The sequence below is a fragment of the Rutilus rutilus genome (assembly GCF_951802725.1).
Source record: "Rutilus rutilus genome assembly, chromosome: 8".
Taxonomy (NCBI): domain Eukaryota; kingdom Metazoa; phylum Chordata; class Actinopteri; order Cypriniformes; family Leuciscidae; genus Rutilus; species Rutilus rutilus.
The window spans coordinates 4,833,707-4,861,534 of record NC_140222.1 but is presented as its reverse complement, the minus strand read 5'-3'; the positions used below and the strand labels follow the sequence as shown (position 1 = coordinate 4,861,534).

Sequence of the window (27,828 nt, the reverse complement as noted above, 5' to 3'; positions counted from 1 at the left end):
GCAGCACATAAGTCGTATTGTGTGGTAAAGGATTACATTCTTAGGCGCTGTTCACATATCGCGCCTAAAAACGCATAGAAAACGCTAGGCGCGCCGCATTCTCATTTTTCCAAAGCGCTAGGGCGGTTGCGCTCCGGAGGCGTCTGTCGTTGCTAAGCGTGTGCAATAATTTAATACGCAGTGCAGCTGCACAGCGAACACAGCAGAGCGTCTAGCTCGCCCATTGGCTGTGCTGCGTCCATGCACTTTGTAAAGGTATGGGCTGCTAGAGACAGACTGAACGGTATGACCGTGTATTGATAAGCCTACCCCTCTAAGGCGAATCTCAAGAATGGCCTGTGATGGGGCGTTATCTTAATGTGAAAGTAAGCGTCTTTCAGATCCACCGTTAAAAAAACAATCCCCCGGGCGAACCTGCGCGAGGATTTGTTTGGTAGCTATCATTCTGAATGGCCATCTCATGAGAGCTTTGTTCAGATGTCTCAGATCTAGAATGGGGCGAGTGCCACCGTCCTTTTTTGGTACAAGGAAGTAACGGCTGTAAAAGCCTGACCGGCTCAGCGCGGGGGGACTAATTCTATCGCCCTTTTTTCTAGCAGATTTTGCACTTAGGTGTGAAGCACGTGAGCCACGCCGCTTCTCACCGAGGTCTCGATGACCGCCTGAAACCACGGGGGTCTGCGAGAGAATTGGAGCGAGTAACCTCTCTTTATAATGTACAAAACCCATTTCGACACTCCAGGGATGTCTTGTGAACCGCTCTGGATCTCCAGCCAACAGCAGTGGGTGGGCATAGATGGGCGGCAACTGCTTCTTCGAGCGGAGGCAGCTTCTCATAACCTTTTTCTGCTGCGCCGTCAACAGAGGAGAGCGTGGCGGAAGTAAAAGCGCTCGTGCGTGCTGAGTACGGCGCACGCCATGATTTCGTGAGTTCGTCGTGGACCTCAGGGAAAAAAGGCGCTGGCTTGTGACGGGGGCCTGCTGGCGCCCAGGCAGAAACCATCCATCCAGCCTGCTTCTAGGTGGCTCCTCAGGCGAGGTCCATTCGAGACCGAGGTCTAAAACGGCCGCAGTGAGGATACGCAGCATCTCAGTGTCCGAATTAGCCTAGTTCCGGTAGCAGCAGCGCTAACACCAGACTGTGAGAAGGCGGGGTCAGCTGGGCCTGTCCACTCTTCCTCAAGTGCAGTGATGGAGAGGCTGTCGTTGTGTTTTTCGTGCGATCTGCCGAAGGAGACGAGACCTGTCGCTTGAAGGGAGAGGGGGCATTGGTCTGCCTGAGTGAACAGGACCGGCGAAGTAGAAAGTGAGTGAGAAAGTGAGAAAGCGACAGTGTCGCCGTCTCGAAATAGAGCTAGCCGCGTCTGCAGTGTTGAGATGGGCAGGCTCTTGCAGTGAGAGCAGAGAGTGCAGCTTCAGTGTGGGTGGGTCCCAGGCACGTGGCGCACTCCGAGGGCCCATCTTCCTTGTGTATGCACAAGGGGCGAGGCATTTGAAACAATGTTCGTTAAATTTGACTCTTTTAGAACTGAGTGTCGCAGCAGCAAACACAACAGAAGCAGTAAAAGGATATAGCATTTTTTTCAAATGGCGATCTGCAGGTACCAACCGACAGCCACCAACTGCCAACTGCAAAGCCCCAACATTCCCAAACTTTTTAAGTTAATTTGCTTTGTTTTGTTTTGTTTACTTCAAAAGTAAAGCTATTTTCAATTTCTTCAGGTTCAGGATAGGTGCAGTAAAAGGTTAAAATAAACCCCATTTCAGGCTGCTATTAGTATAATAAAAATGGTGTCAAATTAGCTTTTTTTTTGCTGTTTTTGACCATAGATGGTCAAGATGTTCTAAAAGATAACAAATAACAATTTCCCCGGGTCAGAATTGTATGGAAAAATGTGTCCATTCGTCTCTGTGAGTTTTTTACAAATCAAAAGTTATGGCACTTTATATCACATTAGATTTTTCGAATTTGGTGCAAAGGTTTACAAATAAAGCATTTTGGACATTATTTCAGCTTGGTACCCAATTTAATTTTAAAATAGACACCTGAATGATAAATAAATAACAGTTTGTGAAAAAAATAATCACTCTATGCGCTTGAGAAAACGAAAATATAGTTGATCCTCTACACATTTTTGGCCATTTTTCGCAATTTTTGTCCAGAAATAGGTTCAATATGTTTTCAAATGTCAAAAATAACCATTCCATTAAATTCCTGGGGTCAGAATTGTATGGGAAAATGTTAATTTGTCTCTGTATGTTGTTTACTTCAAATGTTATGCCACTTTCTATATCATTTTTGGATTTTTCGGGTTCCGTTCGGGTGCAGCAAAGGGTTAAAAATAAAGCATTTTGGACATTATTTCAGCTTGGTACCCAATTTAATTTTAAAATAGACACTTGAATGATAAAGAAATAACAGTTTGTGAAAAAGAAATCACCCTATGCACTTCAGACAAGGAAAATATAGTTGATCCGCTACAAATTTTTGACATTTTTTGCTATTTTTGTCCAGAAATAGGGTCAATATGTTTTCAAATGTCAAAAATGACCATTCCATTCAATTCCTGGGCTCAGAATTGTATGGGAAAATATGTTCATTTGTGTCTGTATGTTGTCTACTTCAAATGTTATGCCACTTTCTATATAATTTTTTGATTTTTCGAGTTCCGGTCGGGTTCCGCAAAGGGTTAAAAATGAAGCCTTTGGGACATTATTTCAGCTTGTTACCTGGCAGATTCTGAAAATAGACACTTTAAAGATTTGAAAAAATCAGGTGGCATAAAAAAAGCCGGGGGGTGCGCGTGGACCCCTATTTCCATCTAGACTATATATTGTATATTTAAACTATAGATGTATACGTGTATTCAGTGATGTGTGTTGTGTTGTGTCAGGCGAAGAGAGCGGGCGTCACCTGTATTCTCCTGCCGACCGAGAACAAGAAGGATTTCTCGGATCTGGCCGACTACATCACAGAAGGACTGGAAGTGCACTTCGTGGACAACTACAGCCAGATCTTCCCAATCGTGTTCCCGGGACACTGAGCAGTCCCGCCGTTTTATCTCCGTGACATCACACACACAGAGAAGCAGGACGAGTCATTCCCCGTGTGAGACTGTTGAATCATGGGACGCGGATCATCATGATCCCCTGGAGACTCTGTTGCTGCTACTCAAGACTCTACTGAAGATTTTATACTCATAATCTCGTCATATGTGTAAATAACTGCCTTAATGTTTCCTCAAATCATTTACAATAAATATATAAATTATGACACGGCTTGTGCGAGTCTCCATCTGGAGAAAATGACTATCATTTCTTCAATGTCATTCAATTTGATCAACACAGAATTTAGTGAATTCTGTCTTTTGAGGAACATTTTTTTAGTGATGTGTGAATTTATTAAAGATGATATATTTTAACTGCGCTAAATTGCAACCTCATTACAAATACATTTAAATGGATGAAAAACAAGGTTTAATTACAACTTCATAGTTTCGAAGTAGTACGTCAGAATTTTAACTTTGTCAATTTCCACTGTTCCATCTCAAATGAAACTTTTCGTCTGAAAAATGACTTGACTGAAATTATAACATAAAAATGTAATATGGAATAACACTGGTTAATTTTTTTTTTGTAAATTATCAAAATTACACATACCAAGTCATGTTATCATTTATAATCATGACATACTTAACGTTAGTCATATGACAGCTGAAATTATAACATACAATGTCATAAGTTTTTCTCATATGACTGTAATTTTGATAGATCTACAAAAGCATGATTTTTTTTAATCAGTGTTAATGAATATTGCATTTAAAGTTATTTAAATGGATGAAAAGGTTCATTAAAAATTACAACTTTGTCAGAATTCGACTTTTCGTTTGAAAAACATGAAAGTGTAACTTTGACTCATGTCAATTTTTACTTGGTATGTAATTATTAATTTCTCAAATATGACTTGTCATAATTTTAATTTAGATTTACAAAAGCTTTTTTATTTTTAACCGTAGTGTCATTCAAGATTACATTTAAAGTTAATATTTTAATTGTACTAAATTGCAACTTTATTACAAATATATTTAAATGCATGACAAACGAGTTTCATTAATATATTATTTATAACGAGTTTCATTAGTATATTTTAGTTGACCATGAATGCTTGTACTCATTCAGTAGTGAACATATCAGAGACAACAGAAATAACCATGAAAACACATGGAAAGTCCTTAATTCATCGGTATAATTAAATAATTTGGTGAATCAGAGAGATATATATATATATATATATATATATATATATATACACACACACACACACACACACACAACCCGTGACCGATGGCAAAAAACAGGCATATTTACTCAAGCAACTCTGCATTTGGTTACACACACTTTGATATGATCCACACCTTTCCTGCAAACATTCGTTACTCCAGTCGAGCAGAACGATTGGCACATTCAAATGAAGCACAACTCTCCAATGCTTGTTTTTACACATACAAATTTATTTGTCATAATTCAGGCTACTCCTTCTTGGCAGCAGCTTTCCTCATCGCGGCCAGGATGTTGCTGAGCTCCTCACGCTTTCTCTTGGCTCGGATGTGAGTTCCCACCTGTACACACACACGCACGCACAATGAGGAAAACTAGACTCAAACCTGCACATTTAGGCCAATAAAGCAGTTTCCGTCCCTTCCTGGGAAACTGGCACAAAATAGCAGTAATAAAACTGTAGGTTTCTGCAAAGTGGCTCTTCATCCCTCCATCATAAATGAGTTGTGTCTCAGACGAAACAAACGCCGTCATGTTCGGATGTTAAACCTTTTCATTTCAATTAAACCAAATCATTCTGCGTTTCAGAGCCACCAAACCTATATTTGAGATGCTGCGATGTGATTGGTCCACTGGTTAGTCCAGTTATCCAATCACAGCCTCCGCTGAGGAAAAGTCACCCGAGGTTTCCATCCTAGTTTATACGCATGTCTTATCGGATTGAACAATTATCCGCCTCAATTAAGCAAATTCGTTCTTTTACGCACATTTTTAGAATTAATGCGAATCTTACCGTTTCAATCTAGTGTTTTTTTTTTATGCAATATCCCAAAATGCACTTATAAATAGTTGGATGGAAACACAACCAGATCCTTAAGACGCAGAAATTAAACCTGCCAATCAAAATCTGGACTGAATGAAATGGTTAATTTAGTCATTTTTAAAAACTACGATTTTGTACCAATTGTTTATAAGATTTTAAAGTCGTTCTGAAAACCATTTTTTTTAATTTCTTTTATAGTATCGTCTAACCAAGTTATGTGTGCGTGTCTATATATCCTATAACTATATAAATAGACAAATCATATAAATACATTTTAAAACTGTTTTGAAGAGTTTTCTTTGAAAACATTGTGAAACCAAGTTTATATTTAAATATATATTTATATTCCTCACGATTAAAAGCAAAATCAATTCACTAACATTCACCAAAAACACAGTACTAAAAGTTATTAGACATAAGCGGCAAAAAATTATAGAGAAAAAAATGTAAGCGCAATGAGGGAAGAAAAGCATCTGCGACACCTGAAGCGCACGCTCAGATCATTTACACAGTAAAGACTGCGTAGTGTAATTTTTTTATATTCGATTACTGTAGTTTTTTGTACCTTGTAACTAAACCAAAAATCTAAAGCACTAAACATGTAATTTGTATCTTCATATAATATGGAATCTCATTTATTGAAAAAAGAAAAAAAGCTACTTTTCCAGAAACTCGTAGAATAAACACGGATGGGGATCAACATACCCTTTTCTTGATGAACTTGAGGGCACGTTTGTCCTTGGACACCTTCAGCAGCTCCATGGCACGCCTCTCGTAGGGCGCGAAACCGCACACCTCGCGGATCATGTCGCGCACAAACTTAGTGTGCTTGGTCAGATGCTGAAACGCAACAGCGATGTCACTTTACACACGACTGTACTGGCATTATATGGTTTATACAGCAGAGCATGATGGGAGAAAGTCACCGAAATGAGTGTAAAACCACATGTTAACCTGTTAAACGGGGCATAGATCTGAACTTAATGGTTTTAAGATTATTGCAGATTGAAAGAACTTTAAAAAAAAAACAGCATACAAAGTTATAGAAATTATCTATTTAGTAAATGTACTGAACTAAAAATTAAAAAAAAATTTTTTTTACTAAAATCGCCAGAAAATCAAAACCATGCGTCTAACAGAGTTCTAAATTTAAACTCGATCTCAAATTTAGTGCGCTAAAAGTAAGGTACCGTAACGGACAATTTCAAAACGGTTTCACGGGAAGAATTTTGACCATTAAGTTTTCGAATTAACCCTTTAGAACCGGCTGTGTCATCGCCGACACACACCGGCAAGCTGTATTCATTTGACTCCAACTCTTCAACCGTTTGCACTATCAAAACCATTCAGATTGCTCCTGTCAGTAGACAACATGCGCTTTTCTGCAATATACGGCTTATTACGGTAATTTCAAGCTTTCCGTCTGCAAATGACAGCAGCGCGGGAAGGAAGGATTTGAACAGAGAGATACGAAGCACGGCAGGTTAGAGTGTTTTGATTGCATAAAATAATAAGAAAAACAAACAAACACATGGCGAAAGAAGTGTTATACAGCAGACGAGGGGATTGGGATGAGTTTTAATGAAACTTGGAAAGCGGATGGCCGTTACTCTTTCACGTATCTTAGCATGTGGTGCGTGCCTGCCTATGAATGCGTGCATTTGTGTGTGCGTGTATGAAAAAAAATGTCCTAAATGAAAACTGTTAGGGGTGTTATGAGACCCTCATGTCACGATTATCGATACATATCACAATACTGAACTCACGATACGATATTATTGCGATACTCCAAGACATATGATAAAAGGTTAACAAAAAATTAACTGTTTATTAAACTGATAAATTTGATATTACATTGTGTATAAATGAATATTCTTGGACGTGGTGCTGGAAACCCAAAGCACAGGACAATAGAGACGCCAGAATAACAATATTCATGATTCTAAAGCTGAAAATACAGGATTATTTTAGATGAATATGTTTCTCTGTCACTGACTAGATATATTTAAAATAATGTAGGCCACTTTTTTACACAGATATTCCCCTATTGCGTTATTATACATTATATATAATATTTTAATGTAGTACTGACACTAAAACTCTGAAAACGTAAAAAATTTTCCTCATAGTAATTTTTATTTTGGGTGAACTATTCACGATGCATATTGTTGCATTTTTGTATTGCGATATATTATGACACGATATATTGTTACACCCCTAAAAACTGTGCAACCCAATGTCACAAAAAAGACTTGTATATATGTATTATAGTTAAAGTGTTAGTTTCTTTCATTCATGATTTTTTCTAAATAAAAATCAGTACATTTATTCTCGTTTTTTTATTTTTGTCTATTTAAATTCTATTTACAAACTCACCACACACAATAATGGTCAATAATTGTAATTTGTTGAAAGCTAATCTTTTTCTGAAAAAGATGACACCTTGCACATTAAGACAGCACACTGTTTTAGAGTTGTACTGTCAAAAAAAATCAAAATATGTTAAAAACTCCTATTTTAGCTTCAGGTTCTAAAGGGTTAAAATGTGTGATGTGGAAAAACCCATTAGTGCGCGACTGTGACGCTGGCAGTTAACAGGTTAAATGATGATTTTAACAACCCAAAACAGTGAAACACGGACTCACTCACCCCTCTCCTGCGACTGTGCTTGGGCTTCGACACGTTTTTGGTCACTGGATGGCCTTTATTAAGGCCAACTGCCATAGGATACCGAATAGCCATCTCTGAGGAGAACAAATGTGATTAAACATACAAATCCACATGAAAACACGAGCTGCATGTGCTATTAGTGGTCTATACAAGAGCTCAAAGTCATTATATAACACCATTTCATGATGAGGGAGAATACAGTTAACATTTTAAACACGTTTCGGGTTTGAAGCTTCCCAGATATAGTTCATTTATAACGACAGTGTTTGAGAATCACCTCAGAGTGCTTCACCGCATCTACTGAGTGAAACCCTCCAAAACACACAAACATCACGCTAATTGTTCCCAATAATCGCTGGAAATCACTTTAGAAGGTTTATATTTACAAACGCGCGCACTTCTGTGATGATTTGAGGTAAGATGTATTAGATATAAATGTGATTTTAATGCTTGCGATTCTCCGGCGATTCATACCTGCGCTTTGCTAATGGCGTCCAAACCGGAAGGACCGCTGCTAGGCGGAAGTTGAACTTACACACGCGACGAAAAGAGAAAAGTTCGCGGGAAAACCGAGTGGCGCCATCTAGAAGTGAACAAAATATATTTTGAAGCTTGTAGTCCGGTGCGTTCATAGATGACATGTTCTACATAATAAACAGCTGGTTGATTGGAGAGTTATTATTTTTAATGTTTGCTTTTTCTAATACCAAAACGATTCGATCCAGTAAAATTAATAAAACAACCAAATTACATTATTGCATTATAATTTTACATTTTCCTCGAAAACTCAAAGAAATGGCACATGTTTGTTAATGTTCCTATTTATTAGTATATATATTTAACAAATTATTTTATTTTATTTATATTATTTTGTTGTATATTTTTAGCAACATAGTAAAAAAAAAATTATATATATATACACTAATGTGCTTCAAAAAGAATAATATATATAAATAATTTCTAACATTATTTCCCCCTCGTTTATCAGGGCTTTTGTTGGATTGTTGATATTAATGGGAAATTTTAACATTCATAAAATGAAATGGTGCGACACCAAACCTATTTTTCTTACTTTAAAAATTATTGTAAGTTTTATTGTTCTGTTTTGTGTAATCGCACAAGTAAAAAGGCAATTAGAGCTTATATAACTATTAAATAACATTGTACGATGTTGTATAAAATGGTATCCTTTTCCTTTTGTCTATCATAATTTTGTTCGTGTCCTCTGTCCATTATATTGTTTTTACTTGGAATGAATGTCTCATTGTATTGTTCTGGTTAATAGCTTTTTAAATAATAAAAAATAAATTACAAAAAGACTACAAATCCCATGAGCACTTCGACGGATTTTTGGCGCGGTTTTACGTTAGCGGCGGCGGCCATTTTCTTTTCACACCTCCTCCGTTTCAAAGACAGCCAACCAGCTCTCGGACTACAAACACACGGTTTCATTCAAAAAAACTCCACAAACAAAAACTTCCAAACGCCACCGGAAAACCGTTCCGACTACGACTCAGAGGCCGCTGCTCACACACCGGGCCGAAGTGGAACACTAAAAGGAGTGTTTATTCTAGGTAAAGTGGGTCCGTAGCGTGAATATGGCGACCGCAACCCCGAGCCGCGAGTCTGGCCGCGCGTCGGCCGCGCAGACGCCCCTGAGCCCGACGCGGATCTCGCGTCTGCAGGAGAAGCAGGAGCTGAGCGCGCTCAACGATCGCCTGGCCGTGTACATCGATCGCGTACGGTCTCTCGAGCTCGAGAACGACCGGCTGCTCGTCAAAGTGTCCGAGAAAGAGGAAGTCACGACCAGAGAGGTGCGAAACCTTCCTTTGTGCTGCTTTTACGAGCGATAAATCTGCCCGCTAGCGTCAATTTCACGCGTATAGTGTCATAAATATTTTTTTTGCGTCTTTTTATTTACGTTTATTACCATTTTTAGATTGTAAATCATAATTTTTTTTAATAGGTAACATTTCATGTTGTTCTTGAGGTTTAAGACTCACGGGTCATCGCGATAAAACATTTTGAAAAATCGCGCGAGGAAGTCTCGTGTTTTTTTTTACACTAACTTATCAGCCATGTGCGTTTATAATAGCCTTTAGCTTACAGTAAAGCATGTGCACATCTAACGTTATAAAAACACGCGTTGCACAATAGGGTAAAGTGAAATGCTTTCAGGGAGTGGCCGGTAAAGTGTGTCCGCATGGTTTCAATTTGTATAATTTGCATTATGTATGCACGTGCCAGACTTTTAATTGTGCGTTTATGTGTTAAAAGCAAATGTAAACCTTTTCCAAGTATGAGTTCAGGTCTGTAAATGTTTGTCCTGGTGTGTTTGGGCGTTTTCCTCAAACTTTTTTTTTTTTTTTTGGGAGTGGCCAAATGCTCTTTTCAAATTTGAATCTGGTCCCCCTCCATCTGTCCCCTTTTGGTTTGAATGTTGACCACATCAAACTGAAGCCCTCATACATCAAAAATGCCTAAAGAAATAGTTTGACCGCAGTTTGATATCATGCACGATCCTATAGAAACTTTTCAGCCGTTTTCCCAACTTTCCAACTGGATTTACTGACAAATAATGTCTGAGAATAGCAGCTTATTGACTGGAAGGATTAGTTCACCCTACAATGAACACACTTGTCATTTATTCACCCTTAAGTTGTTAAATATCTGTACATTATTTCTTTAAAATTAAGCTCTTTTGAAGAATGTTTGTAGACGAACACTTTTGGGCACCATTGACTTGCATAGTATGGGGAATAAAATGCTATTTAATTTTCATTTTTGGGTGAACTATTTCTTTAATAATGCGAGACTTGTTGAATCCGTAATAGCTTTACAAACATTTCTGCATGCACACGCTACAAATTTTCAACTTAACCTGAGTTTATTTTACAAACAATAGCTAATATCTGCTTGTGGTTTAAATGTGAGACTTCCAGCATCCTAAATCCGTTCTGTCGTGCTTTATTCTAATCTCCGCGTCTCTTGGAGACGTGCAAATCTGTTGCAGACCTGTAAATCTGTTGGGTTTTTTTTTGTTGTTTTTGTGCTCTAGGTGTCTGGGATTAAGTCTCTTTACGAGGCCGAGCTCGCCGACGCCCGTCGCGTTCTGGACGAAACCGCTCGCGAACGAGCCAGACTTCAGATCGATCTGGGAAAAGCCACCTCTGATCTCGAGGAGGTCACCCGGAAGTAAGTGATGCTCAGAAAACGTCTCTTTTAAACTGGAATCCAGTCCCTTATCCCCCCTCTTTTAATCACCTGTGAGGTCAGAAGGTCGTCTTTACACTTAAGTTGGGCTTATTTAACTCGACTTAAATCCGGCTCCATCTGCTCATTTGTGTAAATGAGTCTCTTCCTCATCAGAAAGAGCCTAACTTAGGAATCTGTGTGGTAACCCAAGTTCAGTTAGCACTAAAAGCTATTACAAAATTACGTTTCTTAAGTGCATAATCTTATCTTTACCACAGATATGAAAAGGGGATTACAGAAGCATCATAACTGTCGTAACTTTAGGACGACCCCAATGGAAAAATGATATTTGCGATAAATCGTTTTTTTTAAATGTGATCGATTCAAAATCGATTCTCAAAGGTCATGAATCGATAAATTTCCATATTTTTTATTTATCCATCAGCCAAAAGCTAGTATTAGTGTTCCTCCGCTGTTCAGCCTCATGTTACACTAATGCTGTGAGATTGTGTTTTATCTTAAACATAAAATAACCTGATCCTGTTTGATCAAAGCTTGACCAAGTTCTGACTCGTCAGCATCAAGTCTTCATCTTCATCAAAATCCTGTCTCTTCATCGTATGCGTTTGAAATATAGAGTTGAGTTCTGTGTTAATGTACCCAAGTGTGCCTAAAATACACAGTTTAATATACAGGTTTGTGGTTCTTAATTTCTTTTTATTAATTAACCACTTGTACACTTATGTTCAATATTAAATCTTTAATCGAGTCGAATCTGGAATTGAATTGAATTGAGAACATCTGAATCGATATGAATATCGATTTGAAAGCAACTATAAAAATGACATAACAATTAGTCCTGTCTGAGAATGACGTCACATTTATTAATAATAGAAGATGATCAACGATGTTTGATGGTGGAAAGACTCTGAACAACCAATTTTGCTTCTTCTTTTAATCTCAGTTATTTCTATTCTGGGAGTTTTTCCCCGTTGTGCTTCACAGCTGCTGTTTGTTTGCGTGTCGTTGGTTGCTTGGCAACAGACCCGAGAGTTGATTACCGAACTCGATGGATTGGTTTAAGATCTCCTGACTGCAGATAAGAGGAGATTCCCTGTAAGATCGGGTGCGAATCCTAAATCAACATGAGATTTGCTTCTGTAACGCAAGTTTGTGAAAAAATCCTAAATGAACTTGTCAGATCTTAATTTTGGACTTTAGATAGAAAGTTTCTGTAACGAGTCTTTGCGGTTCACGCATCATCTCTGGTTGATCTGGTTGCTAACGAACGCGTGCAAACAGGAAGTGTTTCGCGTGTGTCAGATTGCGGGTGGCTGCTCTAAACCACGAGAGAGACTTGTGTCGTGATGCAAACCTACATTAGTCACAGATGCAGATTTCACTCGTTTATCTGCACTGTTCAATCGGAGAGTCTCAGTAACGATGACGTTAGCAAACCTATAAGTGATTATGAAGTGATTAAATGATTGATTCACTGAAATAGGCTTGCAGAAACGATGTAAACCCAGCTCATGTTAATATTAGTGTGATTTTAATATTCTGTTCTTGTTTTATTTTTATTTTTTTATTACATTGTTAATAATATTCATGACACTTCTATATATGCATTTTACACAGTTAGTGTTTTATAATATTATGGCTTTATCTTAATTGTATTTTACGTATTTATATCATTTTTATTATTGCTCACATTTATATTTATATAAGTTGCGCTTATAACTTTTTTTATTTAATTAAATTGATAATAATAAAGACAACTACTATTTATATTGAGTTTTTTTGCAAGATTCTAAAATAATATATGATATTTTTTTGTTTTGTATAACATTACAATTAAGATTTTGTCATTGCTCTTATTTTCACATTATTATTATTATTATTATAACATTTTTATAATTGCTCACATTTATTTAAATAATTTACATTTTTACAACTTATCATTGTTTATTTTGTGTTGTTATTATTGGATATTTGAATGAAGTTAGGACTGTCGAAGTTTATACACTTTAAATCAATGAGATCAACATATTTAATCTTCAATTAAACATTTTAAGCGTCTTTTTAAAACCATTCGGCATTTAAAAAAAAAAGTTCAATAAATCATGGCATCTTTATCACACATTTTCTTTAACTTGCAATAAAAATTGCATTAACGTTTCGATATGAACATTTATAGTAGGTGGCAAATTCAATTGTAAAAAATGTAATTTAAAAAAAAGATGTTTAATCCGCTGACATCGATTTCTAAAGATTGGTTTTTAAATCGTTAATAATGAAAAAATGTACTAGGTAAAAAAAATATCTATTTTTCGATAAATCATTTTTAAAATGTGATCGATTCAAAATCGATTCTCAAAGGCCACGAATCGATCTATTTTCCATATTTATTATTCATTCATCAGCCAAAAGCCAGTATTAGTGTTCCTCCGCTGTTCAGCCTCATGTTACATTAATGCTGTGAGATTATGTGTGTTTCATCTTAAACATAAAATAACCTGATCCTGTTTGATCAAAGCTTGACCAAGTTCTGACTCGTCAGCATCAAGTCTTCATCTTCATCAAAATCCTGTCTCTTCATCGTATGCGTTTGAAATATAGAGTTGAGTTCTGTGTTAATGCACCCAAGTGTGCCTAAAATACACAGTTTAATTTACAGGTTTGTGGCTTTTTATTAATTAACCACTTGTACTCTTATGTTCACTGTTCTTTTTTTATATATATAAATATAGGATTTGTATTAAATCTTCAATTATTGAGTCGAATCGAGAGCCGAATCGATCTGAGAGCTCTCGACTGGAACTGTACCACCTGATGTAACCCATCCTCCTGTTATATACTGACTGAGTCTGTTTTCCAGCTATAAGAAGAAGGATGGGGATCTGGCTTCGGCTCTGGCCCGGATCAAGGATCTGGAAGCGCAGTTCAACAAGAACGAGGCGTCTCTGAACACGGCGCTCCGCGAGAACGGCTCGCTGTCTGCAGAACTAGCCGACCTGAAGGCTCAGCTAGCCAAAGCAAGTCACGGTTACTCACACACCGCTTTACAACACAGATCGCTTCAAAGCAGCTTTACAGAGAAAATAATGCAACAAAGTTTGTTTCCAGAAGAAAATAGACTCGTTGATCTGCTGATAACGACTGAACTTGCGAACACAGTTGGCTAACGCTGCTTTAGGGAAACACACACCCCTGCTCAGTTCAGTTCTCATGTAATGGTGTCACTGTAGGCAGAGCAATAATATTGTCCAATATTAACTTAAATGGCCCCAACTAAGCAAGCGAAAGTCCCTTCCTCCACACCTCAGTCTAACGCAGGTGTGTGTGTGTGTGTGTGTTGCAGGCTGAAGATGCTCACGCTGTGGCTAAGAAGCAGCTGGAGAAGGAGACGCTGATGCGGGTGGACCTGGAGAACCGCTGCCAGAGTTTGTCCGAGGACCTGGAGTTCAGGAAGAGCATGTTTGAGGAGGTCGGTGCGAGAAACCTTTAGACATTTCATGCGGGAAAACTAGCATTCCAATAATCAATGATTGTAGATTAATATTAACAATTTATAATGATCATTTAAAAAAAAATTATTACATGGCTTGGTTGAATTCTAATGCAGAATGCGGTGTGTTGTTTCTTGATAACCGCTGCTAAGGATAACACACCGTTGCCATGAAAAACAGAGCGTTGCTATGGACGCAGGATTCTAACCGTAGAGACGGAACGGACTATTTTCTTTAGCGGAAGCAATACAATCGTTTTTAAATCAATAAACTCCTTTTTAAATCAATATTTTGTGTCAAATTATTGATTTATTTGGTAGGTAGCCATGTAATAAGCGGCTCTGCTTTGCGTCGGGGTCCTGATCAGCCTGTCGGGGTTGTATTCGCTATAACAACCGCCTCGCTCTACATTATACCTTACGTAATTTGTTTTTCTTGATTACTAGCATTTAACTTAACCAGTAAATCTGAGTCCAGAAAAATGGAAGCGGAACAAACCAAATTTGTGATGTCTGTTTGGAAAGCTCTAACAGGAGTGTGTGTGTATGTGTGTGAGACGTGTGTGTGTGTGTGCGTGCAGGAGGTGCGTGAGACGTGTGTGAGTGTGAAGCTCTAACAGGAGTGTGTGTGTGTGCAGGTGGTGCGTGAGACGCGCAGGCGTCAGGAGAGGCGTGTGGTGGAGGGGTGTGTGTGTGTGAAGCTCTAACAGGAGTGTGTGTGTGCAGGAGGTGTGTGAGACGTGTGTATGTGTGCGTGCAGGAGGTGCGTGAGACGTGTGTGTGTGTGTGTGTGTGTGTGTGTGTGTGTGTGTGAAGCTCTAACAGGAGTGTGTGTGTGCAGGAGGTGTGTGAGACGTGTGTGTGTGTGTGTGAAGCTCTAACAGGAGTGTGTGTGTGCAGGAGGTGCGTGAGACACGCAGGCATCAGGAGAGGCGTGTGGTGGAGTAGTGTGTGTGAGCTCTAACAGGAGTGTGTGTGTGCAGGAGGTGCGTGAGACGCGCAGGCGTCAGGAGAGGCGTGTGGTGGAGGAGTGTGTGTGAGCTCTAACAGGAGTGTGTGTGTGTGTGTGCAGGAGGTGCGTGAGACACGCAGGCGTCAGGAGAGGCGTGTGGTGGAGGTGGACTCAGGTTTGCAGCAGGACTACGAGTTCAAGCTGTCTCAGGCGCTGCAGGATCTGCGCAGGCAACATGAGCAGCAGGTGCAGATCTACAAGGAGGAGCTGCAGAACACCTTCATGGCCAAGGTCAGACACACACATCACTGTTACACAGGTGACCTGCTTTCCATTGATGTATGGTTTGTTAGGATAGGACAATATTTGGCCATGTTATATATAATTTACAAATATACATATTTGGTTGAGATGCAACTATTTGAAAATCTGAGGGTGCAAAAAAATCGTTAAAAAAAGTTGTGCATTGTTGGCGATTGTGCTGCATTCACTCACAGAAATAAATGTTTTATATATTTACGTTTGGAAATGTACAAAATATCCTCATGGAACATGATCTTTACTTAATATCCTCATGATTTTTGGCATAAAAGAAAAATCGATAATTTTGACCCATATAATGTATTGTTGGCTATTGCCACAGATATACCAGTGCTACATGTGACTGGTTTTGTGATCCAGGTCATTATAGCTACCGGTAATAGGCTTGCTATGATAGTCGGTGTTGACTGTTACCGGTGTTCAGAAGCAAGGTTACATCACTTGCCCACTGTGGCACCGCCCCCCACCGTTGATTTATTTTTATTTTTGTTCAGTTAGAGAACAAACACTGTTGTAAGTTGCCATGAACTGTAATAGTGGATCTTACAGGATAACAAGATGTAACCTTGCTCTCACTTGAAATGTGTCCCCACATTAAGTCCTTGAATTTGAGGGTGTTGGACCTGGAAAGTCCTTGAAAGGTCCTTGAATTTGAAGTTAACTGAGGTGTGGGAACTCTGCACTCCATGGCGTTAGGAAACGTGGTTTGCTCTCTGACTGAGTCCTCTCTCTGCAGCTGGATAATGCCAAGGTGTCGTCGGACATGAACGATAAAGCGGTTCTCACGGCGCGCGAGGAGCTTCAGGAGGCCCATGTGCGCATCGAGGGCCTGAGCTATCAGCTCAACGCCCTGCAGAAACAGGTACCTAAACATGTTTTCACTGCTAATATTGCTCACGAACCCTTCCATAAGTTTACCATAATAATATGGTTGCAACATAAGTTTGGCAGGAAAAAATGTAAGTATTAATTAGTGCTGGGTAACGATTAATCGCATCCAAAATAAAAGTTTGCGTTTACATAATGTGTGTACTGTGAATAATTAATCAGGTACCTAAACACTTCTTTTTTTTTCATTGCACTTATTTTCATATTATTATTAATTGTATAAGATTTGTATTATCCAATAAATAATGGATTATTTCCTTCAGCTGAGACGCTTCAGATGTGCACTGTTGATGACATGATGATTTTGAATTGCTTGAAATATGATTGGAATCACTTATTAAAAAGGGAAATACAGTTCAGTGACTTTTTTTTTTTTTTTTACTAATCTTTCTTTCTAATCTTTCTTCTTTCTAACTAATCCATCTTTCTTTCTAACTAATCCATCTTTCTTTCTAACTAATCTTTCATTCTTTCTTTCTGACTAATCTTTCTTTCTAACTAATCTTTCTTTTTTCTTTGTTTCTAACTAATCTTTCTTTCTTCGTTCTTTCTTCTAACTAATCTTTCTTTCTATCTAACTCTTTCTTTGTTTCTAACTAATCTTTCTTTCTTTCTAACTAATCTTTTTCTTCCTAACTATTCTTTCTTTCTAACTAATCTATCTTATCAAACTTTAAACTACTTTAAACTTCTTCAAACACTCTGGTCCGGCTTTCTCAAGCCAACTTAAAGTTTGTTGTTTTCTATCAAGTCTGTCATATAGAATACATACAATTATTATGAGAACATTATAATTGTGTGTTTGGGACATGGATTTTTATGGTGAGACTTTTGTCTTTGTAATCAGGCTCTCAAAAATTATATAAAAATTTAGATTTATCGGTTTTCGGCTTTCAAATATAAAGAATTATCGGTATCTGCAAAAAATGTCATATGGGCATCCCAAATCTACATTGCAGTATGTACTTTGGTTGGTAGGATTTGGACAGTTAACACCCGAAGAAACGTTTGTTCTCTTTGAGTCCTTGTGTAGTATTAGAAGATTAAAATATGATTGGAATCACGGTTAACTGCAACATGTGCAGCGCAAATCTTTCATATAGGCGACATTAAATGAGAACATTATAATTTTGTGTTTGGGATGGATTTTAATGGTGAGACTTTTGTTTTTGTAATCAGCCTCTCAATAATTATATAAAAATTTGGATTTAGATTTATCGGCCAATATATCGGTTATCGGCTTTCAAATATATGAAATTACCAGTTATCGGTTTTCAAATATAAGGAATTATCGGTTATCGGCTTTCAAATATATGAAATTATCGGCTTTCAAATATAAGAAATTATCGATTACCGGCTTTCAAATATAAGGAATTATCGGTACCGGTCAAAATGTTCATATCCGTGTGTACGTTGGTTGGTAGGATTTGGACAATTTTATTTCCATGATAACCCAAAAAACTGGCCTTTTAAGTCGAAACATTTGTTCTTTGAGTCCTTGAGTAGTATTAGAAGATTGTAATATGATTGATATCACGGTTAACTGCAACATGTGCTGCACATGCAAGTCCGTCATATAGGTGACATATAATTATAATGAGAACATTATAATTGTGTGTTTGGGACATGGATTTTAATGGTGAGACTTGTTTTTATAATCAGGCTCTCAACAATTATATAATTTATTTTGATTTATCAACCAACATATTGGTTGTCGGCTTTCATATATTAAGATCATCGGTATCGGCCAAAATTTTCTGCCAAATACATTGCCGTATGTGCGTTGGTTGGTAGGATTTAGCCAGTTTTATTTCCATGATAATCCTGAAACGTTTGTTGTCTTTAAGTCAAGAAAACGTCTTGTTATTCAGCCTCATAGATGTTATCCGTCATTCACGACTTGTTTTCTCCCCCCGCAGGCGTCCACCGCAGAGGAGCGCATCCGCGAGCTGGAGGAGATGCTGTCCAGCGACAGGGACAAGTACCGGCGGCAGCTGGACGCCAAGGAGCGCGAGATGGCCGAGATGAGGGAGTGCATGCAGCAGCAGCTGAACGAGTACCAGGAGCTGCTGGACGTCAAGCTGGCCCTGGACATGGAGATCAACGCCTATCGGAAACTGCTGGAGGGCGAGGAGGACAGGTGAGCACCTGACGCATTCCTGAACACACTCGAACCGACAATTAGGGATGGGAACGACACGGGATTTGGGAAATCGACTGTCGAGGACCATGTGTCGACTTTTTGTCGGATTGTCGGCCTTTCTTTTCTTTTCTTTTTAAAGGGGGGGGGGGGGGGGGTGAAATGCTCATTTTCACGCAATCTCCTGTTAATCTTGAGTACCTATAGAGTAGTATTGCATCCCTCATATCTCCAAAGAGTCTTTAATTTTATTATATTTATAAAAGACAGATAGGCTGTCCCGAGTCTTTCCGCAAAAAAACGAGCGTCTGGAGGCGGGCCGTGTGCTATAGCTGTGCTAACCGAGCTAACAACACACACAGAGACATTTTTTTTAAGCAGTTTACTCACCGAATGCGATCGCGAACCTTTATCATTGTGACTGCTCGATCCGCATTAGACGATCTGCAAATCCGTCGATCTGGGCTTTGTTTATAAAACAATCATTGTCAAAATGCAGGGAACAAACAGTCTTACACAGCTCCGTTGATGCTCTGAAAAAACAAACTCCATCCACTGGTCCACTTAACGCTGGGTTCTTTGGGAATCTGTGCAGGGTTGTCTTGCCCTGGCATACAAAAACACACTTCTTTGGTGACATTGACTTCCAAAACCCGAGCACACAGCGCTTTGATGGCGTACTGCTTTCGCTATCTTGCTCTGGTCTACGAGTGCGCGCGCGCGTCTTTCCGGGAGAAGTGGGGTCAACGGTCAAGTGGCGATTCCATTTAGAAAAAATTGATTGTTTTATTTAAAATGTTTTATTTCATTATGGGAAAAGTGCCACTTTATGATGTGTATTTGAATAGGAAATGTAATAAATTAAAAGCCAAAAAAAAAAAAATGCAATTTGGAAATCCCACAAGCCCCGCCCCCTCGACATGTCGACACTCTATTTTTTTTGTCGAGTGGAGCATGTGTCGAATGTCGGTCGTTTTGTCGACAAAAAGTCCCATCCCTACCGACAATCATCCAAAAATGACAGGAATGCCAACCTAGACAGCATTTTCAGGGCCTTTAAGCTTTTGATTTGCTTACTACAAGGTGCTTAAAGCACTTTAATTTGACTCTTTGATATTTAACTCCTGGAAAACCCTTGAAAACAGACATGGTTATGACGTGGTGCTTGAATTATTTAAATGCGTATATTGCATTTAAATAATTCAAGCACTTTCAAGGACCTCTTGATGTCGGATGTCAATATTTGAAGTGAATCTAAGATTCAAAGATAAGTGAGATCTCTGAGAGCCAAAAAAGTAGTGCTTGAAAAGCCAGATTCACAGTATCTGTGCAAACCCAGTTTTAATGGAAAACTAGATTAAAATACTAGGCAAGAAAGCATTTTAAAACGCAGCTGAGATGTCTTGCTAGGCAGACTAGCGATCGGACAAGCTTGTGTTTCCCGAAAACGCTGTCAAGGTAGGAAGCTAACTCGGTTTTGTGACGCATTCATGCATTTAGTTTGATGCACACAAACTGGCTGTTCATGAGTGTTTTGCGCTGGTTTTTCGCTGCTGATGTGATTCTGGCAGCTCATTATTATTGTTGTTCATCTGCAGCCCATAAACGTGTTCAGGAACGCTCCACTTCGCATTTTTGCGCTTCATACTTGACATACTTGAGGCTCTGGAATGTGTAAGGTAGGTTGTAAAATGTCACGGCGGAATGATAATTGTGCTTCCCGCTCGTGCGTGAGGGATACGATAGAGCGAGTTGTCAAGAAATAAGTCTGAGAGCTCATTTAGCACGAGGACGAGGACACCAGAAGGCAGCTAGACCATCTCGAAGAGTTAAGGATAGTCTGCAGTTGAGATATTTGGAGGACAGATGATAGGAAGGAAAGGTAAGCACAGTCGCATAAACATTGTTTTCTCATGGTGCGGTTGCCCATTCATCGTTCTTATGGTCCGTTCGCACCAAGAACAACTATAATATAGTTTTAATAATTGTGTGAGGGTGAGAAACTCAACACTACAACTATAATGATAACACTGATGAATGGTATTGTTGGAATCTCTTTCAAAAAATACCATTGAAAACCAATCAGATTCCATCTAACTTTAAAGAAGACCTTTTACGCCCTTTTACGAAGTCTTGATTCTACTAGAGCAGGTTTTCCTGCTTGAATTAGGGCTGTCACTTTTTAATTGATACTCGAATATGCATTCGAACATGACGTGAAATATCTCTAATCGAACTATAAATAAACTATTCGGTTTTTAAAGTGCCATGTGTAGCGCATTTTTTACAGTCTATGATTAGATTAGATTAGATATTTGATACCCATTCAAATTAGATTTTTCTCAAAAGTGACAGCCCTAGTTTGAATGTTGATTATTTTCCCCATATTCTCCATTGTTGCGGCTCCTCTCTTCCCAGTCTGTCAGTAACGCTCTGTTTAGTTCCCGTTTCTATGAAGCCCCTCCTTCTGAAAAGCACACTGTGCTCTGATTGGTCGTCTGGAAGCAGTGTGTTGTGATTGGTCGAGCGCTTCGAGTGTGTTTGGGAAATGTCCCGCCTCTTACCATAACCGCCAGTTTAACGCACTAACTAACTTACTCAACCAGGCTCCGCCCCTTTATTCTGCGTGTGAATTATTTAAATGAGGAATAGTGAGACGTGTTCGTTCCCGGAAGAAACTCAAGACTACAATGGAGGCGTTTCAGGAGTTCAGAAACACTGACACTGATAAAGGGACGAACTCCTGCTGGAGGGACGTTTTCATGCTCAAAAAGCAACATTACACACTTAAGACAGATGAAGATGCAAAAGCGTAATAGGTGCTCTATATAGTAGCATTTAATCAGGGTTCGTACAAGGTTCTTAAAGTGCTTGAATTTGACTTTTTGAAATTTAAGTTCTGAAAACCCCTTGAAAAAAAGCCAAATTTATGAAGAGGTGCTTGAATTATCGAAAGACAATATATATATGACATTTTTTGTGTTTCATCATTGTTGGTGTGAACGGGCCTCACTTTTTGTTATCATACGTGTGTTCCTGTTGATTTGGGATGTGTAATCTGCCTGTGTGTCCCGTCTCCTCTAGGCTGAAGCTGTCGCCCAGCCCGTCCTCTCGGGTCACGGTGACCCGCACCTCAGCCAGCAGCACTTCTGCGTCTTCACGAAGCTCTCGCTCTAAGAGAAAGCGTGTGGAGCTCGAGGAAGAGTCCATCGCCGGCCCCAAAGTCCAGTTCAGCCAGGAGGCCGAAGCCACGGGGAGCGTCAGTGTCGAGGAGATCGACCTGGAGGGGAAATCGGTGACCCTCAGGAACACCTCGGACAAGGTACTGTGAATTTTTCACTTCATGTTTTAAAGCGAGGTGCGCTGGTCAGTTTTGGGCTCTTCATAGCGTGTTTCAGACTAGTGGAAAGAAAACATCCAAAAGACACATTTAAATCTCTGGTGCTGCTTGCATGGCTGTCAGAATGAGATTTTGTTTTTGTTTTTCCAATTAAATAAATGTACTTTATTTCAATTCGCTATTGTTTTTATTTAATTTAATGTTTTGTATTTTAAGGGGATTCTTTGGGGGACTGAATTATTTTTCTGCAGTTATAATCCATTTATTCACTTTTTGAGCATGTCTGAAAATGAAATTTCCAACTTAAACTGTCATAAATCTTGAATGCTTTGAAGCACAGACTAGAGTTTGAGCTCTTTTTTTAAAGACGACACTTGGCAGATTATTGCTGAAGTGAAAAAAGTGTATTAAAAAGTTGACTTAAAGCTATAGAATTTTACATTTATTATGAAAAGTACACATATTTTGCCATTTTTAAATGAAATGTATATTCTCCAAAACAAGCCAGAAATCTAAACAAGTCATTTGATTCCTCAAAAAAATTAGCTTTCAGTACGATTTTGTTACGAACGCTTCCACTAGATGAAATTTGTCTCGCACTCATTTTCAATGCACTCATTGTTGACCCTGAATTCTTTTAAAATTCTATTTTTAAAGCTTTTTTTCCTCAACTTCAGCAGCTCTTAAATACTTGAAACTTTACTGTTTTATTCTTATCTATATTCTGAAGGTTTTTACTGAGGGGTTTGTTCATATACCATTATCAGGATTTTATCCAACCTTTTATACCTAAAAACATGGTAAAAATCAGATCCGTCTGTTGACTGTATTTTTATTTATTTATGGAGTGATAAAAATACTAATCCAAAATCCCCTTTCACTGAAACAACAGGAAGTTTAAATCTGGATTTATCTAGTGTTTAGATTTCTGTTCTTGAAATTAGAGCGATTGCATACGAATACCTCGTCTGCATATGTAAACAACATTTCAGAAAACTTGTCATATAAAACATGTACTTTTTTTCACATTAATTATTTATCGTGTTCACCTGTGGTGTGTTGCTTTAAAAAAACTTGTATTTCATAATTGTATCCCACATTTAGGATCAATCTCTGGGCAGCTGGCGACTAAAGAGACAAATTGGCGATGAAGAGGAAATCACCTACAAATTCAGCCCTAAGTTTGTCCTGAAGGCCGGTCAGACGGTAACGGTAAGCGAATTGGACCGTATCTCATTTTTGCTCCAACTCAGGATGTTTTCTAGATGTTAAACTGTGTGTTTCTGTTGAAAGGTGTGGAGCGCCAACGCCGGCGTGTCCCATAGTCCTCCTTCAGACCTGCTGTGGAAGAGCCAGAGCTCCTGGGGAACCGGAGAGAAGATCCTCACCTCATTGGTCAACTCAAGCGGAGAGGTACGAGGAACACCAGCAGGGTTCGGCCTTTGCTGATTTTGTGCGCGAATGCGATAACGAAACTTGAACTTTTATTTGCAGGAAGTGGCAAAGCGAACCGTCACGAAAAGCGTGCTGGAAATGGAGAACGGTGATGATGAGGATGGAGACTTTGGAGATGAAGATCTTTTCCATCAGCAGGTAATAGTCAGAAACTGGAAACAGAACGAAGTTTTTTTTTAAACTTTAGGCAAAATATTTAAAATAAAGTTTGCCTATGTCGAGTACCATATTTGATACATCAGGCTTTTATGGCTGATATAGTGAGAATATGGAGGAAAGAAAACAAGACACTCTGATTCAGAGCAAAAACATGCAAATTGGTGCAGATGCTGATACTTATTTGACCAAACACAAACAGTAAGATGAAATTCTGATGCTTTTAATGTAAATCAATGAGAAAAGTTTAGCAGATACTTGCATAAAATGCATATAAATATCAATATCTGCCAATAATATGTCTTGGTAAGATGATATTTAAATGACACCTCTGTTTGTAGTCTTAAAGTCCCCCTGTAGTCAATAATTGTATCCCTTAAAACTCATCTTTGATCACCAAAATGACAAAGTTTTTTCCTTGGAAAAAATAAATAAATTCATGTCTTAAAATAGCTTGAATGTAACTCGACACCCTTGCCTCATTTAGTATGCGCGGTTCTATGAATATGCAAATGAGCCCCGCCTCCACTCACTCACTCAGCTCAGAGATCCACTGGTTGACGATCACACGTTGATCTGATTGGTTACAAGGTAGTTTGTGACGTCAGAAACACCAGCGATTTCAAAGCGTGTTTTTGAGACTGTCTTTGGTTCACTGCAGTTTTAAGGAGGAAATACTCAGCAATGGTGTCGACTTATGAATTTACACATGGTTTGTCTTAAAGCATATTAAAAACACCACATAGACACATAACTCATATAATGCAATGCAATACAATACAATGATGATTGAGAGATGAACAAATAAATCTTCCTTAAAAGCCTGATGATCATATTTGATGCTCATGATTTTTCTAAAAAATTATGTATGATAATCAAATAAAGCGAAGCTGCTCCAGTATTACTAACAATATCAAAGATATTACATTCACTTGATAAAAATCAGATTTGACAGCAAACAGACACATGAAGCACGAGCTGAAGGAGGACGTTTGTACAATTACGCTAAAAGACTTTTACTTGATAAGTCAAAACCATCAGTAGTAGATTGTGTTTTTCAGCAAAGTTTTGATCATTTATAGGCCATAGAAATTCAATTAAATTAGATTTAATGTAATAACCTTTGCTGAATTTGCTCTTATTTTCAGGGCGACCCAAAGACCGCATCCAGAGAATGTGCCGTCATGTGATGGAGCACCTGTAGTATTTTCCTTCCCACGATTCAGTCTTTTTTGTAGAGCCACTACTTTTTGTATTCCTCGATAATGAGTTCACAACACCCCCCTCCTCCCCCCTCACTCCTTTATTTCTACGGACCTCATTTGTAAAGCCAGTCAATCTTGAGCAAAATGCCACGGCTCATCAGCGAATAGTCTCGATCATCGGAGAACGAGTCAAACGACCAGAAATTAGAAAGTATTAGTGCGAGCCGGTGACTAAGGAATCTGCATATTCATGTCTATGAATCATGTGTTCTCGTCACTTATGAATGGGGTTATTATTATGACGGTGAGCTCATGTTCTGTAGTGCACTATAGCCCGTAACTGACAGCTGTCAATCTTGTGTTGTTTTGCTTCGCCAACCAGACAAACAGGGTGGAAACTAAATCAAATTGCTTCGTAATGAACTCTCCCACCGTTTATCTTCATATATCGTATTGTTTTTGGTTTTGATTCGTGCTCTACATAGTATTATGTATTAAATCAGTGAATGTTAAGGCATTTTTCAAGCCCATAATCTAGTCAAAGTTCATACGAGCGCATGTTATATAGTGGGCGTACAGAAAATGTATGTCCACATACAACATGTTTAAATGTTCAAAACATTTGTACAGTTCATGTGAATGTAGTGTTGAATCGATCATGTGATCAGTGTTTTAAATTGACAAAAAAAACGCAGATTTACCAAAGAAATGGACGACGAATGAAACCAATTTGACTTTGCCTTGTTTCTCGCTTGCTTTGCTCAACTTCTCGACCCTCCAGATAAACTGAAACCCATATAATAGAGTAAATCTGCATCCATCCACCCTGTCGGTTCTGTTGCGTTTTTTTGTTTTTAAAGTTTTAAAACTTACTTTTGTTTTAATTCAAATGTTTCTCGGACAATTATGCATGCAGCGAATATTTTTATATGAATCCGCGAATGATCGGAGTTGTTAGGGTGATGCGTACATCTCGCAGGACAGCAGTTTTTGATTTTTAGCTATAATCGTATATTTTTGATAGGTTTGTCCTCAGGATTTTTAAAACCCTAGTGCACAAGCAATCTTTACATGCATTTTAAAATATTTAGATTGAATGTCTTACTTGTGAATATATTCAGGGCAGTGTGTACAAAACAGCTAATTGACTTGGGGAAACATTTTTACGATTTCTGTCTTTGTAAGGTTATTTTAATGGGGGTATCGTAATCTTCGTGTTTACTTTCTGGGGTTCTTCTAAAGGTTCTGTGAGAACGAATTGCCTCAATTGGGACACAGATTTGTGTCAAAATTTAAGTGAAATTGAGCTCAAGTAAAGTTGTATTTGTGTACATTTGTTACTTGGCCTCTGAGCTAATAAAATCGATCTTTTTGTTTAGTTTTTTTTTTTTTTTACTTCATGTGACGCGAATGGAAACTGTTTTCTAGCCAAACACTCCACATCTGTGAATTTTTAATCTAGCTTCTGTTAGTTACAAACACTGTTTTTCATAAGGAAAGTCGTTTCCTTGTTCTTTTCAGGTTTTATTAGACAGGGCTGTGACTAATGTAGCGGATACAATGTGCTTTGGTGTATTTGATACGAAATTGTCAATCCGTCATTTGTAACGATCTACTGTAAAGTAAAAAAACAAAAATGCTATTTGAACTGCCATCAAAGTACAGAAATGTGAGTAGAAATTGAGCCATAAATTGTGAACTATGAATCAAATTTGTTACGGGGTAAAAATTCTTCATTGTACGAGGACTTTTGAAGGGCTATAAGAGAAAGGCGCATGCCAAAAGTGTCTCATTTAATTGTGATTTTGATTTCTTCTTTTTTTTTTGTATGCATTATCCAATAAATGTTTTGCAAATTACATTGTGCCATTGTGGGTCTGTTAATGAATACAAATCCGGGGTCTGTTTTAGAGATGCACTGATGTATCGGCCAATAATCGCTATCAGACGATTATTTTCGCTATCGACCGATTGTTTAAAAACAGCCGATGAGGGCCGATTATATCCTGTCAATCAAAAGGGTGCGGAAAAAACGTGTCCGACTGCAACTCATACTGTGTGTGAAGAAAATCTCTCTTGTGTTGAATTTAGGCCAAGTTAACGCGACAATAACGCTTTAAAACTGTTAAAAAATAGCGACGTTAATGCAGGCTTTATTTGACCCTGTGAATCATCCGTAGTTCAAGCCAGGGTTGCTGGATCTGCAGTTTTCCCTACATTAAACGTTATTTGTAGCGCCTCATGCCCAATAATCAAAGAGCTTGTGCTCTGTTACTTCTGATAAAGAATAAAAGTCTCTTCTTTCAAATTCTGAATATTTTATTGCGAAATTCAAACAATAAATGGCGCTTTGACGCTCTTAAATGTGGCGTTAGATCGCTAAAGCGCCTCAGTTCAAGTGTCTTTTCTTCGACTTTGATACAAGTTATATCTAGAAAAACATGCATGAACATCAGAAGGTATGTTGAATGATACAGTAAAACTTACCGGAATCCGTATCATGTCTCGTAATCGTTCAATCTGTGTTTCAACCGCGGAAAGAAGTCAATAAAACAGCTTGAGAACAATATCACTCAATGTTGCATTCACCTCAGGAGAGTTATCCAGTGTTCACAGTTCGTTAGTTAGCTATAAAAACACCAGAGAAGAGCTTATTTACTGTTATATATGTATGTTTGAATAAATTTGCCATGAAGAAGTGTTTATGAAAACTACCTCATCTGCAACTGAGTTGCATGCAAACATTTCAGCTTTTTTCATTTGAGTGTAAGTATTATATCTGGAAATAAATAGTTGAATATAATAGCTCTGTTGTTAATTTTAACCCCTAATATTATAGTGTACCCTGAATAGTTTGCAGCATTATTTAGGAGAGATTTGTTTAAGAAAAATCAAAC

The 27,828-nt window shown here is 38.3% G+C and overlaps 3 protein-coding genes across 3 annotated transcripts in view; 2 read left to right on the top strand and 1 right to left on the bottom strand.

Moving 5' to 3' along the window:
• lonp1 (lon peptidase 1, mitochondrial) overlaps window positions 1-3,872 on the top strand; it is a 30,548-nt gene extending 26,676 nt beyond the window's left edge. Inside the window, exon 18 of the mRNA XM_084417654.1 lies at window positions 2,895-3,872. Within this exon, the coding sequence (XP_084273780.1) occupies window positions 2,895-3,044 (150 nt within the window). The 3' untranslated portion in view covers window positions 3,045-3,872. The remainder of the gene's footprint in view (window positions 1-2,894) is intronic.
• Window positions 3,873-4,490: 618 nt separating this feature from the next.
• On the bottom strand, window positions 4,491-9,878 carry rpl36 (ribosomal protein L36). Its single transcript, XM_084415536.1, has 5 exons — window positions 9,775-9,878; window positions 8,246-8,354; window positions 7,751-7,845; window positions 5,807-5,941; window positions 4,491-4,619 (listed from the first exon to the last, which is right to left on the bottom strand). Exons 3-5 carry the CDS (start codon window positions 7,841-7,843, stop codon window positions 4,530-4,532), a joined length of 318 nt encoding a protein of 105 aa, XP_084271662.1. The 5' UTR covers window positions 7,844-7,845; window positions 8,246-8,354; window positions 9,775-9,878; the 3' UTR covers window positions 4,491-4,529.
• Window positions 9,146-26,790, top strand: lmnb2 (lamin B2). The gene is made up of 12 exons (XM_084415533.1): window positions 9,146-9,585; window positions 10,830-10,966; window positions 13,845-14,001; window positions 14,328-14,453; window positions 15,547-15,717; window positions 16,484-16,609; window positions 18,555-18,775; window positions 21,860-22,097; window positions 23,220-23,327; window positions 23,409-23,528; window positions 23,610-23,708; window positions 24,875-26,790. The coding sequence occupies exons 1-12, from the start codon at window positions 9,370-9,372 to the stop codon at window positions 24,914-24,916; spliced, it is 1,761 nt and encodes a 586-aa protein (XP_084271659.1). The 5' UTR covers window positions 9,146-9,369; the 3' UTR covers window positions 24,917-26,790.
• Window positions 26,791-27,828: the final 1,038 nt, after the last annotated feature.